This window comes from Macaca nemestrina, chromosome 7 (genome assembly GCF_043159975.1).
Source record: "Macaca nemestrina isolate mMacNem1 chromosome 7, mMacNem.hap1, whole genome shotgun sequence".
Lineage (NCBI taxonomy): Eukaryota > Metazoa > Chordata > Mammalia > Primates > Cercopithecidae > Macaca > Macaca nemestrina.
The window spans coordinates 86,043,585-86,063,573 of record NC_092131.1 but is presented as its reverse complement, the minus strand read 5'-3'; the positions used below and the strand labels follow the sequence as shown (position 1 = coordinate 86,063,573).

General features: G+C 39.6%; 1 long non-coding RNA gene and 1 gene segment (V, D, J or C); one reads left to right on the top strand and one right to left on the bottom strand.

Annotated features, from left to right (window-relative positions):
• Window positions 1–19,989, bottom strand: part of LOC139364348 (uncharacterized) — a 104,186-nt gene that overhangs the window by 15,819 nt on the left and 68,378 nt on the right. The window lies entirely within an intron of this gene.
• On the top strand, window positions 9,130–9,929 carry LOC105499641 (T cell receptor alpha variable 36/delta variable 7-like). The segment is given in 2 exon segments: window positions 9,130–9,355; window positions 9,509–9,929. Coding segments are annotated over 2 exon segments (405 nt in total).

Here is a 19,989-nt window from a genome sequence, read left to right as displayed (position 1 = left end):
TTACAATGAACAGGGTTTGCAGGACTGGAAGGTGCTCTGTGTAATTCAGGAAGTGAGTAAGGGGTCAGTGAATATAAAAGCCTAGGACAATATTATACACTGCTGTAGACTTTATGAACACTATATACTTAGGCTATAGTAAATTTATTTAACAATAATTTCATTTTCTCAAGAATAAATTAACCTTACCTTACTGTAGCTTTTTTTACTTCATAAAATTTTAATTTTTTTAACTTTTTGTCTCTTTCATAATAACTTGAAACACAAACACATTGTACAGCTATACAAAAGGATTTTCTTTTTTATATCCTTATTTATATCCTTTTTAATATCCTTATTATTTTTCTCTATTTCTAATTTTTTTCTATTATTTAAACTTCTACACTAAAAACTAAGACACAAACACACATATTAGCATAGGTCTTCACAGAGTCAGGATCACCAGTATCAACGTTTTCCACCTGCACATCTTGTCCCACCGGAAGGTCTTCAGGGGCAATAACATGCATCAGCTGTCATCTCCTATGATAGCAACGTCTTTTTCTGGAATATCTCGTGAAGGACCTACCTGAGGCTGTTTTACAGTTCAGTTCTTTATAAGTAGAAAGAATATACTCTAAAATAACTATTAAAAGTATAGTATAGTAAACACACAAACAGGTATTACCGTTTATTATTATCATCAAGCACTATGAACTACACAAAATTGTATGTACTATACTTTTATATGATCAGCAGTGCAGTATGTTTGTTTACACCAACAACACCACAGACATGTGCGCAATGAATTTGTGCTACAATTTTACGATGGCTCTAATGTCACTAGGTGATGGCAATTTTTCAGCTCCATTATAATCTTATGGGAGTACTGTCGTGAATTGTTGATGGAAATATCCTTATATGGTGCGTGACTGTATAATAAAACCTGTTCCAGTTTGGACCATTGGCCAGAGACACCAACAGACACAATGTAATCAAGATGTAGACCCCAATGTCAGCCTTCTAGACACAGATGAAACAACACCCAACTTAGCTCAAGAACACTTTCTAAAAGCAGGAGGCTCCGGTTCATCAATCTGTGGGAACAAGGAGAACCACAGTAAGTGCAGAGGAAAATCATTATCTCTGAACTTGTCAGAAGAAAAAACCCATGAAGGATTGCTTTTGAGAACTTGAATTCTGGGGAAGGCCACTGGAGGCCACAGCCACTCCAGAAATATGGAGGCCACTACTTCCCAACCTGTGGTGAGTCCACATCTCCACTCACTTCCTGTCAGTAGGTGTCACTTGAACAAATTTTCTCACATCCTGGCCAGTCACCTGGAACCTGGAGGCAGGTCTTGCTTTGCACACACCTCTGTCAAAATGCGTATCAGACAATTACGTTATGGACTGAATGTCTTAGGTGTTACGGAGTAAGTGTTATGGAGTGAATATTTCTGGATCCTCCAAAGCGCACTCTCTCTTTCTCTCTCTCTCACACACACACATATATACCCCAAGGAAAGGCCATGTGATATCTTAATTTTTAACTTCCAGCCTCCAGAACTGTGAGTTAACAAATTTCTCTTCGTTAAGTCACCCAGTGAGTGGTATATTGTTATGGCAGCCCAAGTAGACTAATACACTAGGTTATTCTGCTCCTGACCCAACTTACTGAGCTAGACCTTCTTTGGTCCCCACATCTCTCCCCAGGGACACTGTATGAGGCCTGGAGCTGTGTCAATTTTCCTGTACTCAAAAGTAGTGCCCTCCTGTATTTACTTCTTGTTTGTTTTATTGGAGTTCCTGGTAGGTATCTTCCTTCTCTTTGAACTGTAAATAGAATAATCCTCCTTTTTGAAGTAGGATTTTCTTTCTGAACAAGCTTATTAGAATAATTTCCTACCATTGATCTTCTGGCATGGCAATTTCAATTAAAAGATCATTTGAATAATTATGTTAGAATACACAGCAGCTATATTTCTTAGGTTAGTGTAGTTTGCAAACAAAAGGCATATATGTTTTCCCAGCAACCTCAATGTGTGTGTGTGTGTGTGTGTGTGTGTGTTTTAATTTCCCTACAAATCACTGCTAACAGCCAAGGAAAGTGAGGCTATATTCTTGAAGGTCTGGGAGATATAGTCCCCTGTATGTGTATGACATTTGTTTGAAATCTCATGTACTATATTTAAAATTCATGTTACTTTCTATTATGTAATATATTCTCATTTGTTTCAATACACACAAAATACTGTAAATTGATTATTTAAATGTATGCCATGTTCATCCCAGAGCTTAATGTCACCCTTTATACATTCATACACTACTACTTAGCTTATTCTTCTTAAGGAGAGAGAAATGTATTGCCAGTATTCTCAATAGGGACACTTTCAAGGCTGAGACAGCAGGGCTCATGAAGAACTGGAACAATATAAACCATTGCTGAGACTGTAATAGCAACCATAATGACCACAAGGAGGCAACAGATCTAACGGTAATGGAAAAACACAACCTTTAGAAATTGGTGAGCCCAGCCTGTAATCCCAGCACTTTGGGAGGCCGAGACGGGTGGATCACGAGGTCAGGAGATTGAGACCATCCTGGCTAACACGGTGAAACCCCGTCTCTACTAAAAAATACAAAAAATTAGCGGGGCGAGGTGGCGGGCACCTGTAATCCCAGCTACTCGGGAGGCTGAGGCAGGAGAATGGCCTAAACCCGGGAGGCGGAGCTTGCAGTGAGCTGAGATCTGGCCACTGCTCTCCAGCCTGGGCGACAGAGCAAGACTCCATCTCAAAAAAAAAAAAAAAAAAAAAGAAATCAGTGAGCCCCTGTCATCTCTGTGCCTCCCAAGTGCCATTAAGAGAATATAGAATTAATGCATTTTTTATCAGAATTAAAGTGTTTTGCTGTTTTTTTTTTCCCCAAAAATAAGTGATTTTATTTTTATTTGGTAGAGAGCAGCAATTCATTTTAGGTAACATGCCACCACATAATAGGAATAGAGAAGGTAAGAAAGGTAAATATACACACAGAAGTAAGTCATGGGTAAACCTAAACAACTAAGAAAATAATTAGCAATGAAATTAAAAGGAGAAAAATGCCCAGGGAAGCAGAAATAGATTTTCCTGCTCTCCTACGTCTAAAGAACACAATGAGATAACAAAACACAAACACTAGTAGATGGCAGAAGCTATTTACCTAAATCAGGATTGAAGCTAGGAGGCATAGCTTAGGCACTCGGTCCAGATCCCAGGCATTTGAAACTCCAAGTTGCAGAATCAATTTTAATCTTAAAAACCAAACTTCTTCGAAATTCCATTCTGTAAAAGTGAGATTGGCTACTATTCAGTTTTATTCGCTTCTTAAAGAAAAGTCAGAATGTTCCTACCACTGTGTTGATAAGCAAAGGTAACATTGCCTCCATCAGGGGCTTTTTCTCTTTTATTTATGTCTCTGCCTTTTATGTTAAGGGATTCTTTTTAATGTCTAATGATCCTGGGATGCTCATTGAAACTTAGTAGGATATAAATCTGAGATTCAAGCAAAGAAAAATAGCTCCAGTTTCTATTTTTAAATACTTCTTCACTTCACTCTCGACTAAGCCTGACAGCCCAGAATTTCATGTTATTTATTCAATATCTTCAGAAAAATAGTCTTTTTTCCACAAAAGTGGTTGGAAAGGAGTGGACACCTGACTATTCCAGGTGAAATGGGAAATCTGAGAGTATAACCGCACTTTATTCAATTGTACTTTGTGTTTTCTGTATAAAGTCTCCTACTCCTACCCTCTCTCTGATCTTCTGAGGTACCAGGTATCCTCCTTACTGAGACTTTTGGTGCACCTTCGTTTCTGTTGGCATTTGCCTCTGTGGGCCCTTAGAATTTGTCTTTCTTCAGTTCATTTAAGTCAGTCACCACTTGTTCATTCACTTGCATTTTCCAAAACATCTCCCATGCTGTTATCCTTTGCCTGTTCTATGTGTCCTTTGGGGTTCATAACTTTTAAAAACAATTTTACTCTCATGTCAGTAGGTACTCAGAAAGGAACAGAGAAGTATGTTTCCAATTCACCATACTTAATTATCAGTCTAGCTTTCACTGATATTTCAGAGCAATCACAAGGTGCCCAGGGGCAGAGTTCCCATCTGTCTTGTTCACGTCTCTATATTTCTCTAATATATGGTGAATACTCATTAAGTGTGTTCATCAAGTGAAAGGGAGAAATAGGAAGAAACTGAAAAACTGGCATGAAAGGACAAAAATTTAGCATTTCACCACAGGGGGGCAGTGTCTCTATTCATAGCTAACCTTCAAGGTTAGCTCAAAACCCTGGGAAAACATCTGATAAGAGATCCGATTGGCTGATATCTGGAACAGAGATTTAAATTTCATGGTAGTGTTTTTAGTGTCACTCTAAGCTCAAGGGAGTTTCTTGAAGCAAAAAAAAACCATTCAGGAAATAATTCTTTGCTGATAAGGATGCTCCTTGAACGTTTATTAATAATCTTGTGGATGCAGCTGACATGTGAGTCTTGGGAGTTTCTGACTCTTCCTTAGCGAATTCTAAAGGGGAGGAAATTCTGTGAGAACAGGTGAGGCTTTATCGGAGACTATGAAAAGAGGACTACAGAAGGAAAAAAGCTAGAGAAGGAGGAAGGAAAGGAAAGACATGGATGCAGGGCTGGGAAGTTTGGGGATAGAGCGTCCAACACAGCTCTGAAAAAGGTGATCTAAAGATAACCTTAACCACTTTCTTTTCTCTTTCTAAACAGGGGTCAGTGGTCAACAGCTGAATCAGAGTCCTCAGTCATTGTCTGTCCAGGAAAGAGAGGATGTCTCCATGAACTGCACTTCTTCAAGCACATTTAACACCTTTCTATGGTACAAGCAGGACCCTGGGGAAGGTCCTGTCCTCTTGATGGCCTTATTTAAGCCTGGTGAATTGACCTCAAATGGGAGACTGTCTGCTCAGTTTGGTATAACCAGAAAGGACAGCTTCCTGAATATCTCAGCGTCCGTGCCTAGTGATGTAGGCACCTACTTCTGTGCCGGGCAACACAGTGCTCCCCAAGCACCTGCAGCCTGTACTCAAACTTGCAGCTGGAACTCCAGTCTCTATGCTGTCTTCAGATCTTAGTCCTCTTGGCACGAAATGTGATTATGCATGCCACCTTTGCCCCTGTCATTCCATTACTACAAACTCTCCTTTATCCAAGGATTCGTCCTCCAAAGATTGTGCTCTTTGCTTGATAAACTTGCCCCTCTGAATTCATTTTTAGTGTATGTAACAGATTTTCTTAGTTATTTCTGCCATGATATGAGGAGAATTGATCAATACACAAATACAGTAGAAGATTTTAGTAAGTTTCTCTTTTAAAATGGATGATATCAATAAAGTAAAAATGAGAGTCCAGAAATAAATCCATAAATCTATGGCCAATTTATTGCAACAAGACCATTCAATGGGAAAAGAATAGTCTTTTCAACAAGTGACGCTGGGACCACTGGATAGCCACCATTTGATCTCTACCTCACACATGTACAAAAGTTAACTCAAATGGATTAAAGACCTAAATGTAAGATCTAGAAGTACAAACACTTAGATGAAAACATAGTTGTAAATCTTGGTGACCTTGAACTATGCAACAATCTCTTACATACAACACCAAAAAAAGCAACCAAAGGAAAAATAGATAAATTGGGCTTTATCAAAATTAAAATCTTTGTGCATCAAAATTCACAAAATTTTCCACAAAGGAAAATGAAAAGATAACCCACATAATAGAAGAATATATTTGCAAGTCAAGTATATCTGATAAGGATTTAATATCAAGAATATATATTTTAAACTCTTACAACTTACCAATAAGATAAATGCCAATTTTAAAACGGTCAAATGATTTAAACTGTCATTGCTCCAAAGAAGACACACAAATGGTCAAAAAGTATGTAAAAAGATGCTCAACATTATTATTCATTGGGAAAATGCAAATTAAACTAAAATGAGCTGCCACGTCACACCCACTAGGATGTTCATAATTTTTTAATAAGGAAGAAGAAAATAGAGAAATGGAAGATTCTAAGTGTTGGTAAGGATGGGGGAAATTGGAATCGTCATCCACCGCTGGTAGGAATGTAAAATAGTACAGACATATTAGAAAATAGTTTGGCAGTTTCTCAAATGACTAAACACAGAGTTACCATTTGACCCAGCAATTACAGTCCTAGATATCTAATTAAGAGGTCGAACATGTGATTTATTTCATTGGACAGAACCACATCATATGGCCAGCACTAATTGCAAGGGAGGTTGAGAAAGGGAACATTTAATTTGTCTAGCCTCTAAAAAAGAGATGAGCATGAAAGATATCGATTGCGGATAAGTGTTGGTTTAACTATCCAAAAACATCTGCCACATCATACAAGGTCCTCATTCCCCAGAAGAGACTCTGATGATACATCTTGATATTCTTATTACTGTTATTATCCTAACAGCATGTGCCAAAGGAAGCTGAAGTCTGTTAAGAGCTCTACAGAGCTGTTCAAATGTAGTATTGGTTTTGCTCCAAAAAATACACTGTAGGTTTTCTTCCTTGCAAATGTTCTGCGGGAAATCAGTATCTCTCAAGAGGCATCAGCTGATGTTTCAGAGGAAAGATGGTCCACTGCCCCTGACAGTGATATGGGCAGTTCCAGGCAGTTCTTAAAGCTAGCCGCTTTAATGTCTCACAGAGATCATCATGTTCTTAAACGTCAATACGGAATTCACTTCCCTCTCCCTAAGAAGCAGTCCCCTGAAGACCCAGCACAATATTTCCATGGGTCCCACATGTGCATATGACATAGCCCTCAAAATCCTAGGAATGTTTTAATTGAGGTAATACTTTTACAGCTATTTATAGGATCTCCAGTACTATTCTTTTCTCAGGAACTTAAAAAATGGGTATTAGCTAACCATGGATAACCATGTTTTCTTCTCCCTTCCCCATTCCTGTTCAGCTGTGTGTAGGCAAATCTACCATCCCAACTTTCTCGGTGTTGAAGCCATGGTTTATTTTATAGCAGGCTTTCTATTTTATGTTATTTTTAACTTTTATTTCAGGTTCAGGAGTACATATGCAAGCTTGTTATGTAGGTAACCTGCATGCCACGGGGGTTTGGTGTACGGATTATTTCGTCACCCAGGTAATAAGGACAGTACCTGATAGGTTTTTCAATACTCACCTTCCTCCCACCCTTCATCCTCAAGAAAGCCTGGGTGTCTGTTGTTCCCTTCTTTGTGTCCATGTGTACTCAATGTTTAGCTCCCACATATAAGTGAGAACATGTGATATTTGGTTTTCTTTCCTGTGTTAATTTGTTTAGAATAATGGCCTTCAGCTCCATCCATGTTGCTGCAAAGGACACGATCTCATTCTTTCTCATGGCTGTGTAGCATTCCATGGTGTATATGTATCATATTTTCTTCATCCAGTCTACCATTGTTGGGCATTTAGGTTGACTCCGTGTTTCATTAATGTGAATAATGCTGCGATGAACATAGGTGTGCATGTGTCTTTCTGGTAGAAAATTTATATTCCTTTAGGTTTATACCCAATAATGAGATTGCTGGGTCAAATAATAATTCTACAGAAGGCTTTCAAATTGTGGGCTAGTATTGAAGGTAAAGATTGCTTTATTCATTTCTGTATGCTCCTCTGTTCCTGGCACAAACAAGACAGTCAATTAAAAATGTTTACATGAGAGGCCGGGCTCAGTGACTCACACCTGTAATCCCAGCACTTTGGGAGGCCAAGGCAGGCAGATCACAAGGTCAAGAGTTCGAGACCATCCTGGCCAACATGGTGAAACCCCGTCTCTATTAAAAATACAAAAAAAAAAAAAATTAGCCGGGCGTGATGATGCACACCTGTAGTCCCAGCTACTTGGAAGACAGGAGAATCACTTGAATCCAGGAGGCAGAGGTTGTAGTGAGTCGAGATCACACCACTGCACTCCAGCCTGGTGACAGAGTGAGACTCTGTCTCAAAAAAAAAAAGTTATACATGAATTAAGGGGCAAGATGCTAATTAATTCTCACATCTGTGCCTCTGTGCCACCCAGAAATGCAGAAGGGGGCTTATAACCAAAAAACTGTGGGTAAAATTATCTGACCTTCATGGGGACAGTATAAACTATATTCATAAGCAGTAATAGAACATGGCATTATTTACTTTATTGTGGTGTTGTCACATCATCAATCTCTTACTTCATGTTTCCGGATTTTGTTTCTTGTTTAAGATCTAGAGAATTAGGCCACATTATCATTGTCTCAAAAAAGTAGTCTTGGAAACCAAGTGATCCATCACTTCATCTCAACTGGGCAATTCAGCTTTTCTGGAACGCAAATATGTTTGTCTTCACCTTGAGATATGAACTTTCTAATTAGTAATTCTTTTTCTTAGTGATCATAAAGAAATTACTAGTCTTCCTAGACTTGAACAATGCCTACATAGATAATATGTATTTTACTAAAAATAGACATTCCTAGACAATGACAAGAAAACTATGTAATAACATTTATGGAATGGAATGCAACCAAATCTATACTCCAAGTATATTAGCGAAGGCCAAACTATTCTAACAAATATATACCAAACGTTCAGAGGCTTAATGAACAAAGTTTGTCTTTCTTGTGAAAATCTGGAGCAGATATTGCAGGTCAGCAGATGACTCTGTCTTACATGATCTTTGAGGAACTGAGGTTATTCTAATTTGGGGACTCTGCTATTTCTCATAGACTTACCATCATATGCAGGGTCATGGCCTGGCTATGCCAGGTTTCAGTAAGCAAGGAGATGAAAGAGTGGGTATGGAGCAGGCATGACCACTCGCTTAAGAATCCTGGACAAGAAATAATAGAATTACTGACTCCTAGGATTATGGACAGCTTTGGGTAGCCTGTCCTTTCATGGTGAGACAATTTCAGAAGTATCTACTGTCATTCATAAAACATGTGGACACTAATTTTCAGCTATTCTGCACCAGCTCACAAGATGGCGGTGTTCTATTTTGAATGACTCCCATGGGTGATTGAGTGGGAGGGATTTGAATTTAAATAGAACCAAATGACACTTTTTTTAATGGTTGGCTGAATCACCAAACTGCTATTTCCCTTTTTCTGAGTGTGTGTCTGTGTCTATGTGTGTGTATGTGTGTGTGCATGCGCACGCACACAGGCAGACGCCAGGGGTAGAGTGTGATGGTTCAAAAAGAAAAGGAAATGCTTAAGGTAGTGAATCACGTTTTGCCCAGGAAAACACACTTGATAATTGAAGGATGATGAAGTGTTCACAGGCTTTACTAGCGATCTTTTGGCTTCTACTGAGCTGTAAGTAGGGTTACTACAAAGGGTCAGGGGCAACCAGGAAATCTGAGGATTGATCCTCAGAAGACTAAGAGGGTAAAGTAGACTTCATTCTGACTTATTGTCTGGGAGCCCTATGGTTCTAACGGTGAATAATAATCACATTTTTCTACACAGGGGTGAGCAGTGAAGACAAGGTGATGCAAAACCCTCTATCTCTGGTTGTCCACGAGGGAGACACTGTAACTCTCAACTGCAGTTATGAAGTGGTTAACTTTCGAAGCCTACTATGGTACAAGCAGGAAAAGAAAGCTCCCATATTTCTATTTACGCTAACTTCAAGTGGAATTGAAAAGAAGTCAGGAAGACTAAGTAGCATATTAGACAAGAAAGACCTTTTCAGCATCCTGAACATCACAGCCACCCAGACCAGAGACTCGGCTGTCTACCTCTGTGCTGTGGAGGCACAGTGCTCCCTAGTCACCTGCAGCCTGTACTCAAATTCTACAGCTGAAGCTCTGCAACTGTAAGATGGAGAACTTGCTATATTGAGCAAGCCCTCAAAAATAAACTATAAGGAAAAGCAGTTATTGGTCAAGATCCTTGTGCCCATGTTGACAACTACTTTTGCAGTTTACTGAATCCTAACTCAGAGTCATATTATTGCATTCACTCCCTTCTCTGTGAGTTTTCTATGGGATTCAGCATAGCTAATATTTCTAGAAGGTCACTCAGGATACTAACTCCATTGCCACACCTTTATGCCCTGTGATAGAAAGCAAACCCTTTTACCAGGATTGTACAGGCAACTGATATGTGCGCTACACATTAGGGAATCTGCCTAACAGCTATGGATGTTTTAGCTTCCTTCCCAGAACAGATACATTTGTAGGTAAAGTTCTGCCTATAACATTTTTTACTGGACCTACTGGCAAAGAACAAAGGGTAAGAGCAAGCAGGTATCATTACTTGATTAAAACAAAAGCTTTGCATTCTCAATTGCATTATTCTTACTCACTATCTTCATTCTAGGATTGTTGCCTATTCTGGGTACTTCATTAAAGTGGTGATAGAATTTTTTCAAGATATTACACATTAATTTGTATACTTAGACCCTTAAGTAGCCTACCAAAAGAAACAAGTTGGCTGAAGTAAGTTATGTGAAGCTAACATAAACTTAGCCTACTTATGTTGTGATACACTCTTTCAATGAATTATGTAATCATATATATGGTATTTACAAAGAGCTTGCAATGGAAGCTACTGTTTATTGAAAGCAAGTATTACGTGCCTTGTATTTTGCAAATATCACCTCATTGAATTCTCAAAATAACTCTGATGGATCATCAATATTACTTTCTGTTAACATATTAGGAAATGCAGACTCAGAAAGATTAAGTCCCCGTCCCCATCCCCTACCCCAGACAAATACCTATAACAGAATCTGAAATCAGGTCTACCTGACTCCAAACTATACTTTCTCTATGACATGCCCCCAATGTTAAACACCACCGAGGAAAAAATTTACCCACAGTGTGACCACAATTATGTACAAAAAAATGTACACGCAATACTGAAATAGCGTGTTTAACATGTAAATAAAATAGCATTTACAATAACATGTGAATAAAGTAACTCCAAATGTTTGAAACAGTATTAGTTATCTCCGAATACTGGACTTAATACTGTTCATTGTTTTGCTCCTTTATAATATTCTTTATTTTTCAAATTATCTACTATGAACTCAATACTATTATTATTTCAGAAAGAAAAATATACATTTTGGCTGGGCGCGGTGGCTCAAGCCTGTAATCCCAGCACTTTGGGAGGCTGAGACGGGTGGGTCACGAGGTCAGGAGATTGAGACCATCCTGGCTAACATGGTGAAACCTCGTCTCTACTAAAAATACAAAAAACTAGCCGGGGGGGAGGTGGCGGGCGCCTGTAGTCCCAGCTACTCGGGAGGCTGAGGCAGGAGAATGGCCTAAACCTGGGAGGCGGAGCTTGTAGTGAGCTGAGATCCGGCCACTGTACTCCAGCCTGGGCAGCAGAGCAAGACTCCGTCTCAAAAAAAAAAAAAAAAAAAAAAAGGGCCGGGCACGGTGGATCAAGCCTGTAATCCCAGCACTTTGGGAGGCTGAGACGGGCGGATCACGAGGTCAGGAGATCGAGACCATCCTGGCTAATCCGGTGAAACCCCGTCTCTACTAAAAAATACAAAAACTAGCCGGGTGAGGTGGCGGGCGCCTGTAGTCCCAGCTACTCAGGAGGCTGAGGCAGGAGAATGGCGTAAACCCAGGAGGCAGAGCTTGCAGTGAGCTGAGATCCGGCCACTGCACTCCAGCCTGGGCGACAGAGCCAGACTCCGTCTCAAAAATAAATAAATAAATAAATAAATAAATAAATAAATAAATAAAAAGATGGCCGAATAGGAACAGCTCCAGTCTCCAACTCCCAGCACGAGAGACACAGAAGACAGGTGATTTCTGCATTTTCAACTGAGGTACTGGGTTTATCTCACTAGGGAGTGCCTGACAATCAGTGCTGGTCAGCTGCTGCAGCCCGACTAGCCAGAACTGAAGCAGGGCGAGGCATCGCCTTGCCTGGGAAGCGCAAGGGGAAAGGGAATCCCTTTCCTAGCCAGGGGAACTGAGACACACAACACCTGGAAAATCGGGTAACTCCCACCCCAATACTGCGCTCTACCAAAGATCTTAGCAAATGGGTACACCAGGAGACTATATCCCACACCCGGCCGGGAGGGTCCCACGCCCACAGAGCAGAAACTCTACAAGCCAGAAGAGAGTGGGGGCCGATATTCAACATTCTTAAAGAAAAGAATTTTCAACCCAGAATTTCATATCCAGCCAAACTAAGTTTCATAAGTGAAGGAGAAATAAAATCCTTTACAGATAAGCAAATGCTTAGAGATTTTGTCACCACCAGGCCTGCCTTACAAGAGACCCTGAAGGAAGCACTAAACATGGAAAGGAACAACCGGTACCAGCCATTGCAAAAACATACCAAAATGTAAAGACCATCAAGGCTAGGAAGAAACTGCATCAACTAACGAGCAAAATAACCAGTTAATATCATAATGGCAGGATCAAGTTCACACATAGCAATATTAACCTTAAATGTAAATGGACTAAATGCTCCAATTAAAAGACACAGACTGGCAAACTGGATAAAGGGTCAAGACCCATCAGTCTGCTGTATTCAGGAGACCCATCTCACATGCAGAGACATACATAGACTCAAAATAAAGGGATGGAGGAAGGTCTACCAAGCAAATGGAGAACAAAAAAAAGCAGGAGTTGCAATCCCAGTCTCTGATAAAACGGACTTTAAACCATCAAAGATCAAAAGAGACAAAGAAGGCCATTACATAATGGTAAAGGGATCAATTCAACAGGAAGAGCTAACTATCCTAAATATATATGCACCCAATACAGGAGCACCCAGATTCATCAAGCAAGTCCTTAAAGACTTACAAAGAGACTTAGACTCCCATACAATAATAATGGGAGACTTCAACACTCCACTGTCAACATTAGACAGATCAACGAGACAGAAAGTTAACAAGGATATCCAGGAATTGAACTCATCTCTGCAGCAAGCAGACCTAATAGACATCTATAGAACTCTCCACCCCAAATCAACAGAATATACATTCTTCTCAGCACCACATCGTACTTACTCCAAAATCGACCACGTAATTGGAAGTAAAGCACTCCTCAGCAAATGTACAAGAACAGAAATTATAACAAACTGTCTCTCAGACCACAGTGCAATCAAACTAGAGCTCAGGACTAAGAAACTCAATCAAAACCGCTCAACTACATGGAAACTGAACAACCTGCTCCTGAATGACTACTGGGTACATAACGAAATGAAGGCAGAAATAAAGATGTTCTTTGAAACCAATGAGAACAAAGATACAACATACCAGAATCTATGGGACACATTTAAAGCAGTGTGTAGAGGGAAATTTATAGCACTAAATGCCAACAAGAGAAAGCAGGAAAGATCGAAAATTGACACTCTAACATCGCAATTAAAAGAACTAGAGAAGCAAGAGCAAACACATTCGAAAGCTAGCAGAAGGCAAGAAATAACTAAGATCAGAGCAGAACTGAAGGAGATAGAGACACAAAAAACTCTCCAAAAAATCAATGAATCCAGGAGTTGGTTTTTTGAAAAGATCAACAAAATTGACAGACCACTAGCAAGACTAATAAAGAAGAAAAGAGAGAAGAATCAAATCGACGCAATTAAAAATGATAAAGGGGATATCACCACCGACCGCACAGAAATACAAACTACCATCAGAGAATACTATAAACACCTCTACGCAAATAAACTGGAAAATCTAGAAGAAATGGATAATTTCCTGGATGCTTACACTCTTCCAAGACTAAACCAGGAAGAAGTTGAATCCCTGAATAGACCAATAGCAGGCTCTGAAATTGAGGCAATAATTAATAGCCTACCAACCAAAAAAAGTCCAGGACCAGATGGATTCACAGCCGAATTCTACCAGAGGTACAAGGAGGAGTTGGTACCATTCCTTCTGAAACTATTCCAATCAATAGAAAAAGAGGGAATCCTCCCTAACTCATTTTATGAGGCCAACATCATCCTGATACCAAAGCCTGGCAGAGACACAACAAAAAAAGAGAATTTTAGACCAATATCCCTGATGAACATCGATGCAAAAAATCCTCAATAAAATACTGGCAAACCGGATTCAGCAACACATCAAAAAGCTTATCCACCATGATCAAGTGGGCTTCATCCCTGGGATGCAAGGCTGGTTCAACATTCGCAAATCAATAAACATAATCCAGCATATAAACAGAACCAAAGACAAGAACCACATGATTATCTCAATAGATGCAGAAAAGGCTTTTGACAAAATTCAACAGCCCTTCATGCTAAAAACGCTCAATAAATTCGGTATTGATGGAACGTACCTCAAAATAATAAGAGCTATTTATGACAAACCCACAGCCAATATCATACTGAATGGGCAAAAACTGGAAAAATTCCCTTTGAAAACTGGCACAAGACAGGGATGCCCTCTCTCACCACTCCTATTCAACATAGTGTTGGAAGTTCTGGCTAGGGCAATTAGGCAAGAGAAAGAAATCAAGGGTATTCAGTTAGGAAAAGAAGAAGTCAAACTGTCCCTGTTTGCAGATGACATGATTGTATATTTAGAAAACCCCATTGTCTCAGCCCAAAATCTCCTTAAGCTGATAAGCAACTTCAGCAAAGTCTCAGGATACAAAATTAATGTGCAAAAATCACAAGCATTCTTATACACCAGTAACAGACAAACAGAGAGCCAAATCAGGAATGAACTTCCATTCACAATTGCTTCAAAGAGAATAAAATACCTAGGAATCCAACTTACAAGGGATGTAAAGGACCTCTTCAAGGAGAACTACAAACCACTGCTCAGTGAAATAAAAGAGGACACAAACAAATGGAAGAACATACCATGCTCATGGATAGGAAGAATCAATATCGTGAAAATGGCCATACTGCCCAAGGTAATTTATAGATTCAATGCCATCCCCATCAAGCTACCAATGAGTTTCTTCACAGAATTGGAAAAAACTGCTTTAAAGTTCATATGGAACCAAAAAAGAGCCCGCATCTCCAAGACAATCCTAAGTCAAAAGAACAAAGCTGGAGGCATCACGCTACCTGACTTCAAACTATACTACAAGGCTACAGTAACCAAAACAGCATGGTACTGGTACCAAAACAGAGATATAGACCAATGGAACAGAACAGAGTCCTCAGAAATAATACCACACATCTACAGCCATCTGATCTTTGACAAACCTGAGAGAAACAAGAAATGGGGAAAGGATTCCCTATTTAATAAATGGTGCTGGGAAAATTGGCTAGCCATAAGTAGAAAGCTGAAACTGGATCCTTTCCTTACTCCTTATACGAAAATTAATTCAAGATGGATTAGAGACTTAAATGTTAGACCTAATACCATAAAAACCCTAGAGGAAAACCTAGGTAGTACCATTCAGGACATAGGCATGGGCAAAGACTTCATGTCTAAAACACCAAAAGCAATGGCAGCAAAAGCCAAAATTGACAAATGGGATCTAATTAAACTAAAGAGCTTCTGCACAGCAAAAGAAACTACCATCAGAGTGAACAGGCAACCTACAGAATGGGAGAAAATTTTTGCAATCTACTCATCTGACCAAGGGCTAATATCCAGAACCTACAAAGAACTCAAACAAATTTACAAGAAGAAAACAAACAACCCCATCAAAAAGTGGGCAAAGGATATGAACAGACAGTTCTCAAAAGAAGACATTCATACAGCCAACAGACACATGAAAAAATGCTCATCATCACTGGCCATCAGAGAAATGCAAATCAAAACCACAATGAGATACCATCTCACACCAGTTAGAATGGCGATCATTAAAAAGTCAGGAAACAACAGGTGCTGGAGAGGATGTGGAGAAATAGGAACACTTTTACACTGTTGGTGGGATTGTAAACTAGTTCAACCATTATGGAAAACAGTATGGCGATTCCTCAAGGATCTAGAACTAGATGTACCATATGACCCAGCCATCCCATTACTGGGTATATACCCAAAGGATTATAAATTATGCTGCTATAAAGACACATGCACACGTATGTTTATTGCAGCACTATTCACAATAGCAAAGACTTGGAATCAACCCAAATGTCCATCAGTGACAGATTGGATTAAGAAAATGTGGCACATATACACCATGGAATACTATGCAGCCATCAAAAAGGATGAGTTTGTGTCCTTTGTAGAGACATGGATGCAGCTGGAAACCATCATTCTTAGCAAACTATCACAAGAACAGAAAACCAAACACCGCATGTTCTCACTCATAGGTGGGAACTGAACAATGAGATCACTTGGACTCAGAAAGGGGAACATCACACACCGGGGCCTATCATGGGGGGGGGGGAGGGATTGCACTGGGAGTTATACCTGATGTAAATGACGAGTTGATGGGTGCAGCATACCAACATGGCACAAGTATACATATGTAACAAACCTGCACATTATGCACATGTACCCTACAACTTAAAGTATAATAATAATGAATAAATTTAAAAAAAAAAAAAGAATGTTACATGATGGGTTCCAGTGACAACCCAGTCATTTCATAATTCTAATTCTAAAGTAGATAGATGGATACGGTAAGGAACCTTACATTGAGGCTGTCATCGGTTGAAATATATTCCTGTTTTGCAATATTTCTTGCTTAGTTGTTACGGGCTCTCCCTCAGACTATAGAAGCTAATAAATTGTCTCTTTATTTGGCACCTTGGGAAATTTTTTTTTTAGCACCCTGGACCAATGCACCATTCCGGATGGTTGAGATGTACACTTTTTCTTTAAGGGGTAGGAGGTAAGGGTGATGTTGGAAAGAGAAATGGGAAAGAAGCAGCAGCATGACATTTGGACCCTCAAGCATGTTCTAGAGCAGGCTGGTTTTAAGAAAGTCCTCATTTGCCTCAAGTTTAATGACTCTGGGCCTAAATGGGACAGGATCACAATCACATTTGTCCCCAGCAAAGTCATATCTAGATGGCATACGAGTTGTCCCTGTTAGAACAATGACTTACTGGAAAGTCATTTCCCACCACTGATTTGAGCACCACTGTTATTATCATACATGAATTTCCATATACAATTAGGCCATATTACAGATTTGCTATTCCATTTAACTGATCTGTCTGCCTACCCTTAATTTTCACTTAAGAATTTTCTTTCTCTTTCTTTTCAGTTTTGTGCAATAGAAAATGTGCTCTTTTCTTCTACATTTTCTTTTAACTGTTTTTTGTTTTGGCATAGGAATGACAGGAATTTTTTTAATGTTTATATTGTAGTCAGTCTTTTGGTAGTGGTCTTTGTTCTCTTTTAGGTTTTCTGATGTCCAGTCATTTTATCTATTTACATGCAGATGATGTTTTATCTCTTTCTTTACAATTCTTATGCTTCTAATTGTTTCTCTGGGCTGACTGCATTAGCAAGTAGCTTCAACACAATGTCAGATAGCAGTAGTGGTAATGAGCATCTTTTTCCTTCACCTACTTTAATAGGAAAGCCTCTAGCACTTTCCCATAAGTTGGTGCTGGTTTGGGGTTATGGTGTATGCAAGTTTTATGTGATATGTTAAATAATTAGTTATTAGTTTTTTGTGTTTATTTTTTTGAGACGGAGTCTCGCTCTGTCGCCCAGGCTGGAGTGCAGTGGCACGATCTTGGCTCACTGCCAGCTCCGCCTCCCGGGTTCACGCCATTCTCCTGCCTTAGCCTCCCAAGTAGCTGGGACTACAGGCGCCCGCCACCTCGCCCAGCTAGTTTTTTGTATTTTTGTAGAGACGGGGTTTCACCATGTTAGCCAGGATGGTCTCGATCTCCTGACCTCGTGATCCGCCCGTCTCGGCCTCCCAAAGTGCTGGGATTACAGGCTTGAGCCACCGCACCCGGCCTAGTTATTAGTTTTTATTTTTCATTGTTTAACATGAATCTGTGTTGTATTTTGTCAAATTCCTTTTCTGCATCAATAAAGATAATCACACGATTTTTCTTCTTAGCTCTTGTATCAGTTATTAAGCTACTAACTCGTACCTATAAATGCTTAGCTCCTATACCTCGTTTCTAGAGTAGTGACTGCTGATGTCAATCATGCACTGCCCCCTAGAGCTAGTTGACTTTTTAGGTGTGTTTTTCTTATCTCTCCAACTTGATAATTAGCATATTTTATTTTGTACATTTTATTAAACGTCTCCACAGGGTTAAGTGAATTTGTTGAGGTAGCGACACTCAATATTTATTGTTTACCTGCCACAACCCCTGTCCATCATTGCTCAGGAAAATCGTTAATCATCTATAGCTAGATATATACCTGCTGGTACCTACCTAGAATGTTGAAATCACATACCTGAGATAGGAGAGAAGAAAAATTTCAAGGGGAACTCTCATGTAAATGCTACTTCTTCCAAGCAACTAAAACAGCTCCTCTATTCTTTCCAGGAAAAAAATCCCCTTCTTTGAGGACATTCCTGGTAAGTATCCTCATCAATAGAAAAAAAAAAAATTTACAAAGAAAACCAGAGGTTTTGCTAGCATTTCTGTGGTTTCAGACTTAATGTGATGTGGGGATGCTCTGATTGGGAAAAAGAATGATCAGAAGGTTTCTAGGGAAGCGCACCAGTTTACAAATAGCCAGGTTCTCCAGTGACCACCTCATGTGTCTACTGTTTTCTTCTCAAGCAGAAATGTGAAGACAGGAGAAGGTAGAGTCCAGTCTTACCCAAACCCTGCATGTCCAGGAGAAAGCTGACTCTAGTCTAAGCTACAAAAAAAGGAAAAAAGAGTCTCCTTGTTTTACATAATTTCATACACAAAATAATGGAAGAGTAATATCCACAATTAACATCAAAGATCTCCTTATTCTTCACAGACTCAGTGTAGAGGCTCAGTTACTTATCTCATGACCACAGAAAAAAATGAAGGAAGAAAAGAATGAGGACAGATTTGCCAGAGCCAGGGCTTTACCCAAGAAATATAGCTGAGAAACTGTGGGAGGGTAATAAGTAGGCACCTAGGCTCTGCAGGATGAGAACTGGATGCAAAGAACAATTGAGAGCTTTCTTCCCTATCCTCTCCTCATCTTGAGTCGCTAGTCATTGCTGCAAGTACAGGAGAACATAAAACAGAGTTTCAGAAAACTAATATGTAAAACGCGAGAAATTACTAGTGTGCATGGGTGCCCAGAGCTAAATATAAAGCACTCGGATATTTGCAAAAGCACTAGCATGCTCAGAGTTAACCAGTTACTAGACTGCTTTCTCACACCTGAAAACATCCTAAAAGAAAGAATTTTCCTCCTTTGTCTTTTTAGTGGCAATTTGGAAAAGGTCTAACCCTTTTAACTTATTTAGAGCTGTTGAGATTGAGACATATAATACAGTTCTGGTAAGAAAATAATCAATTAAGGGAAATAATCAGATATTCTCTCAACCTATTCCTAATCCCCTCAGAATGTACGACAGTGCCATAGAGGCAAAGAGCCTGCATGTTTCTTTAAAGGTGAGGGGAGTGAGGGAGTTTCAGGTGTTAAGGATTTTCACACAGTCATAACTGAGGAAGCTTTCCTTTTAACACTGTTTGCTTTCTTTCCTTTTGTTTGCTCTTCACCTCTCTGTATGTTTTGTCTACCTTTCATTCAACATAATGAGTTACTTTATATAAAGAGGGAAATGAAAAAACAATTTTTTTGTGTTCAGACCATCTGGGGGCAGTGCTTCCTTTGACAGAGGCACTGCCAGAAAGGGAACAGCAGGAGGGCATTCAACGAAGTGTTTGATGTAACAGTGAGGTTTTGATTGTAAAAAGAGAATGAAGATTCCCCAACGGCTAGCCAATCAAAAGAACCAGAACACTCTAGAATAGTGAACTAGGCCGAGTGAACACGGTCAATTCCAGGTCTCCAAACTGAATCCACAGAGGCTCCAGGAAAAGGAAGGAATGGAAACTCCACTGAGCACTCTGCTGGTGCTCCTGTGTGTGCAGCTGACCCATGAGTCAGGGGAGCCGTGAGGAGGGGAGGAATCACGCAA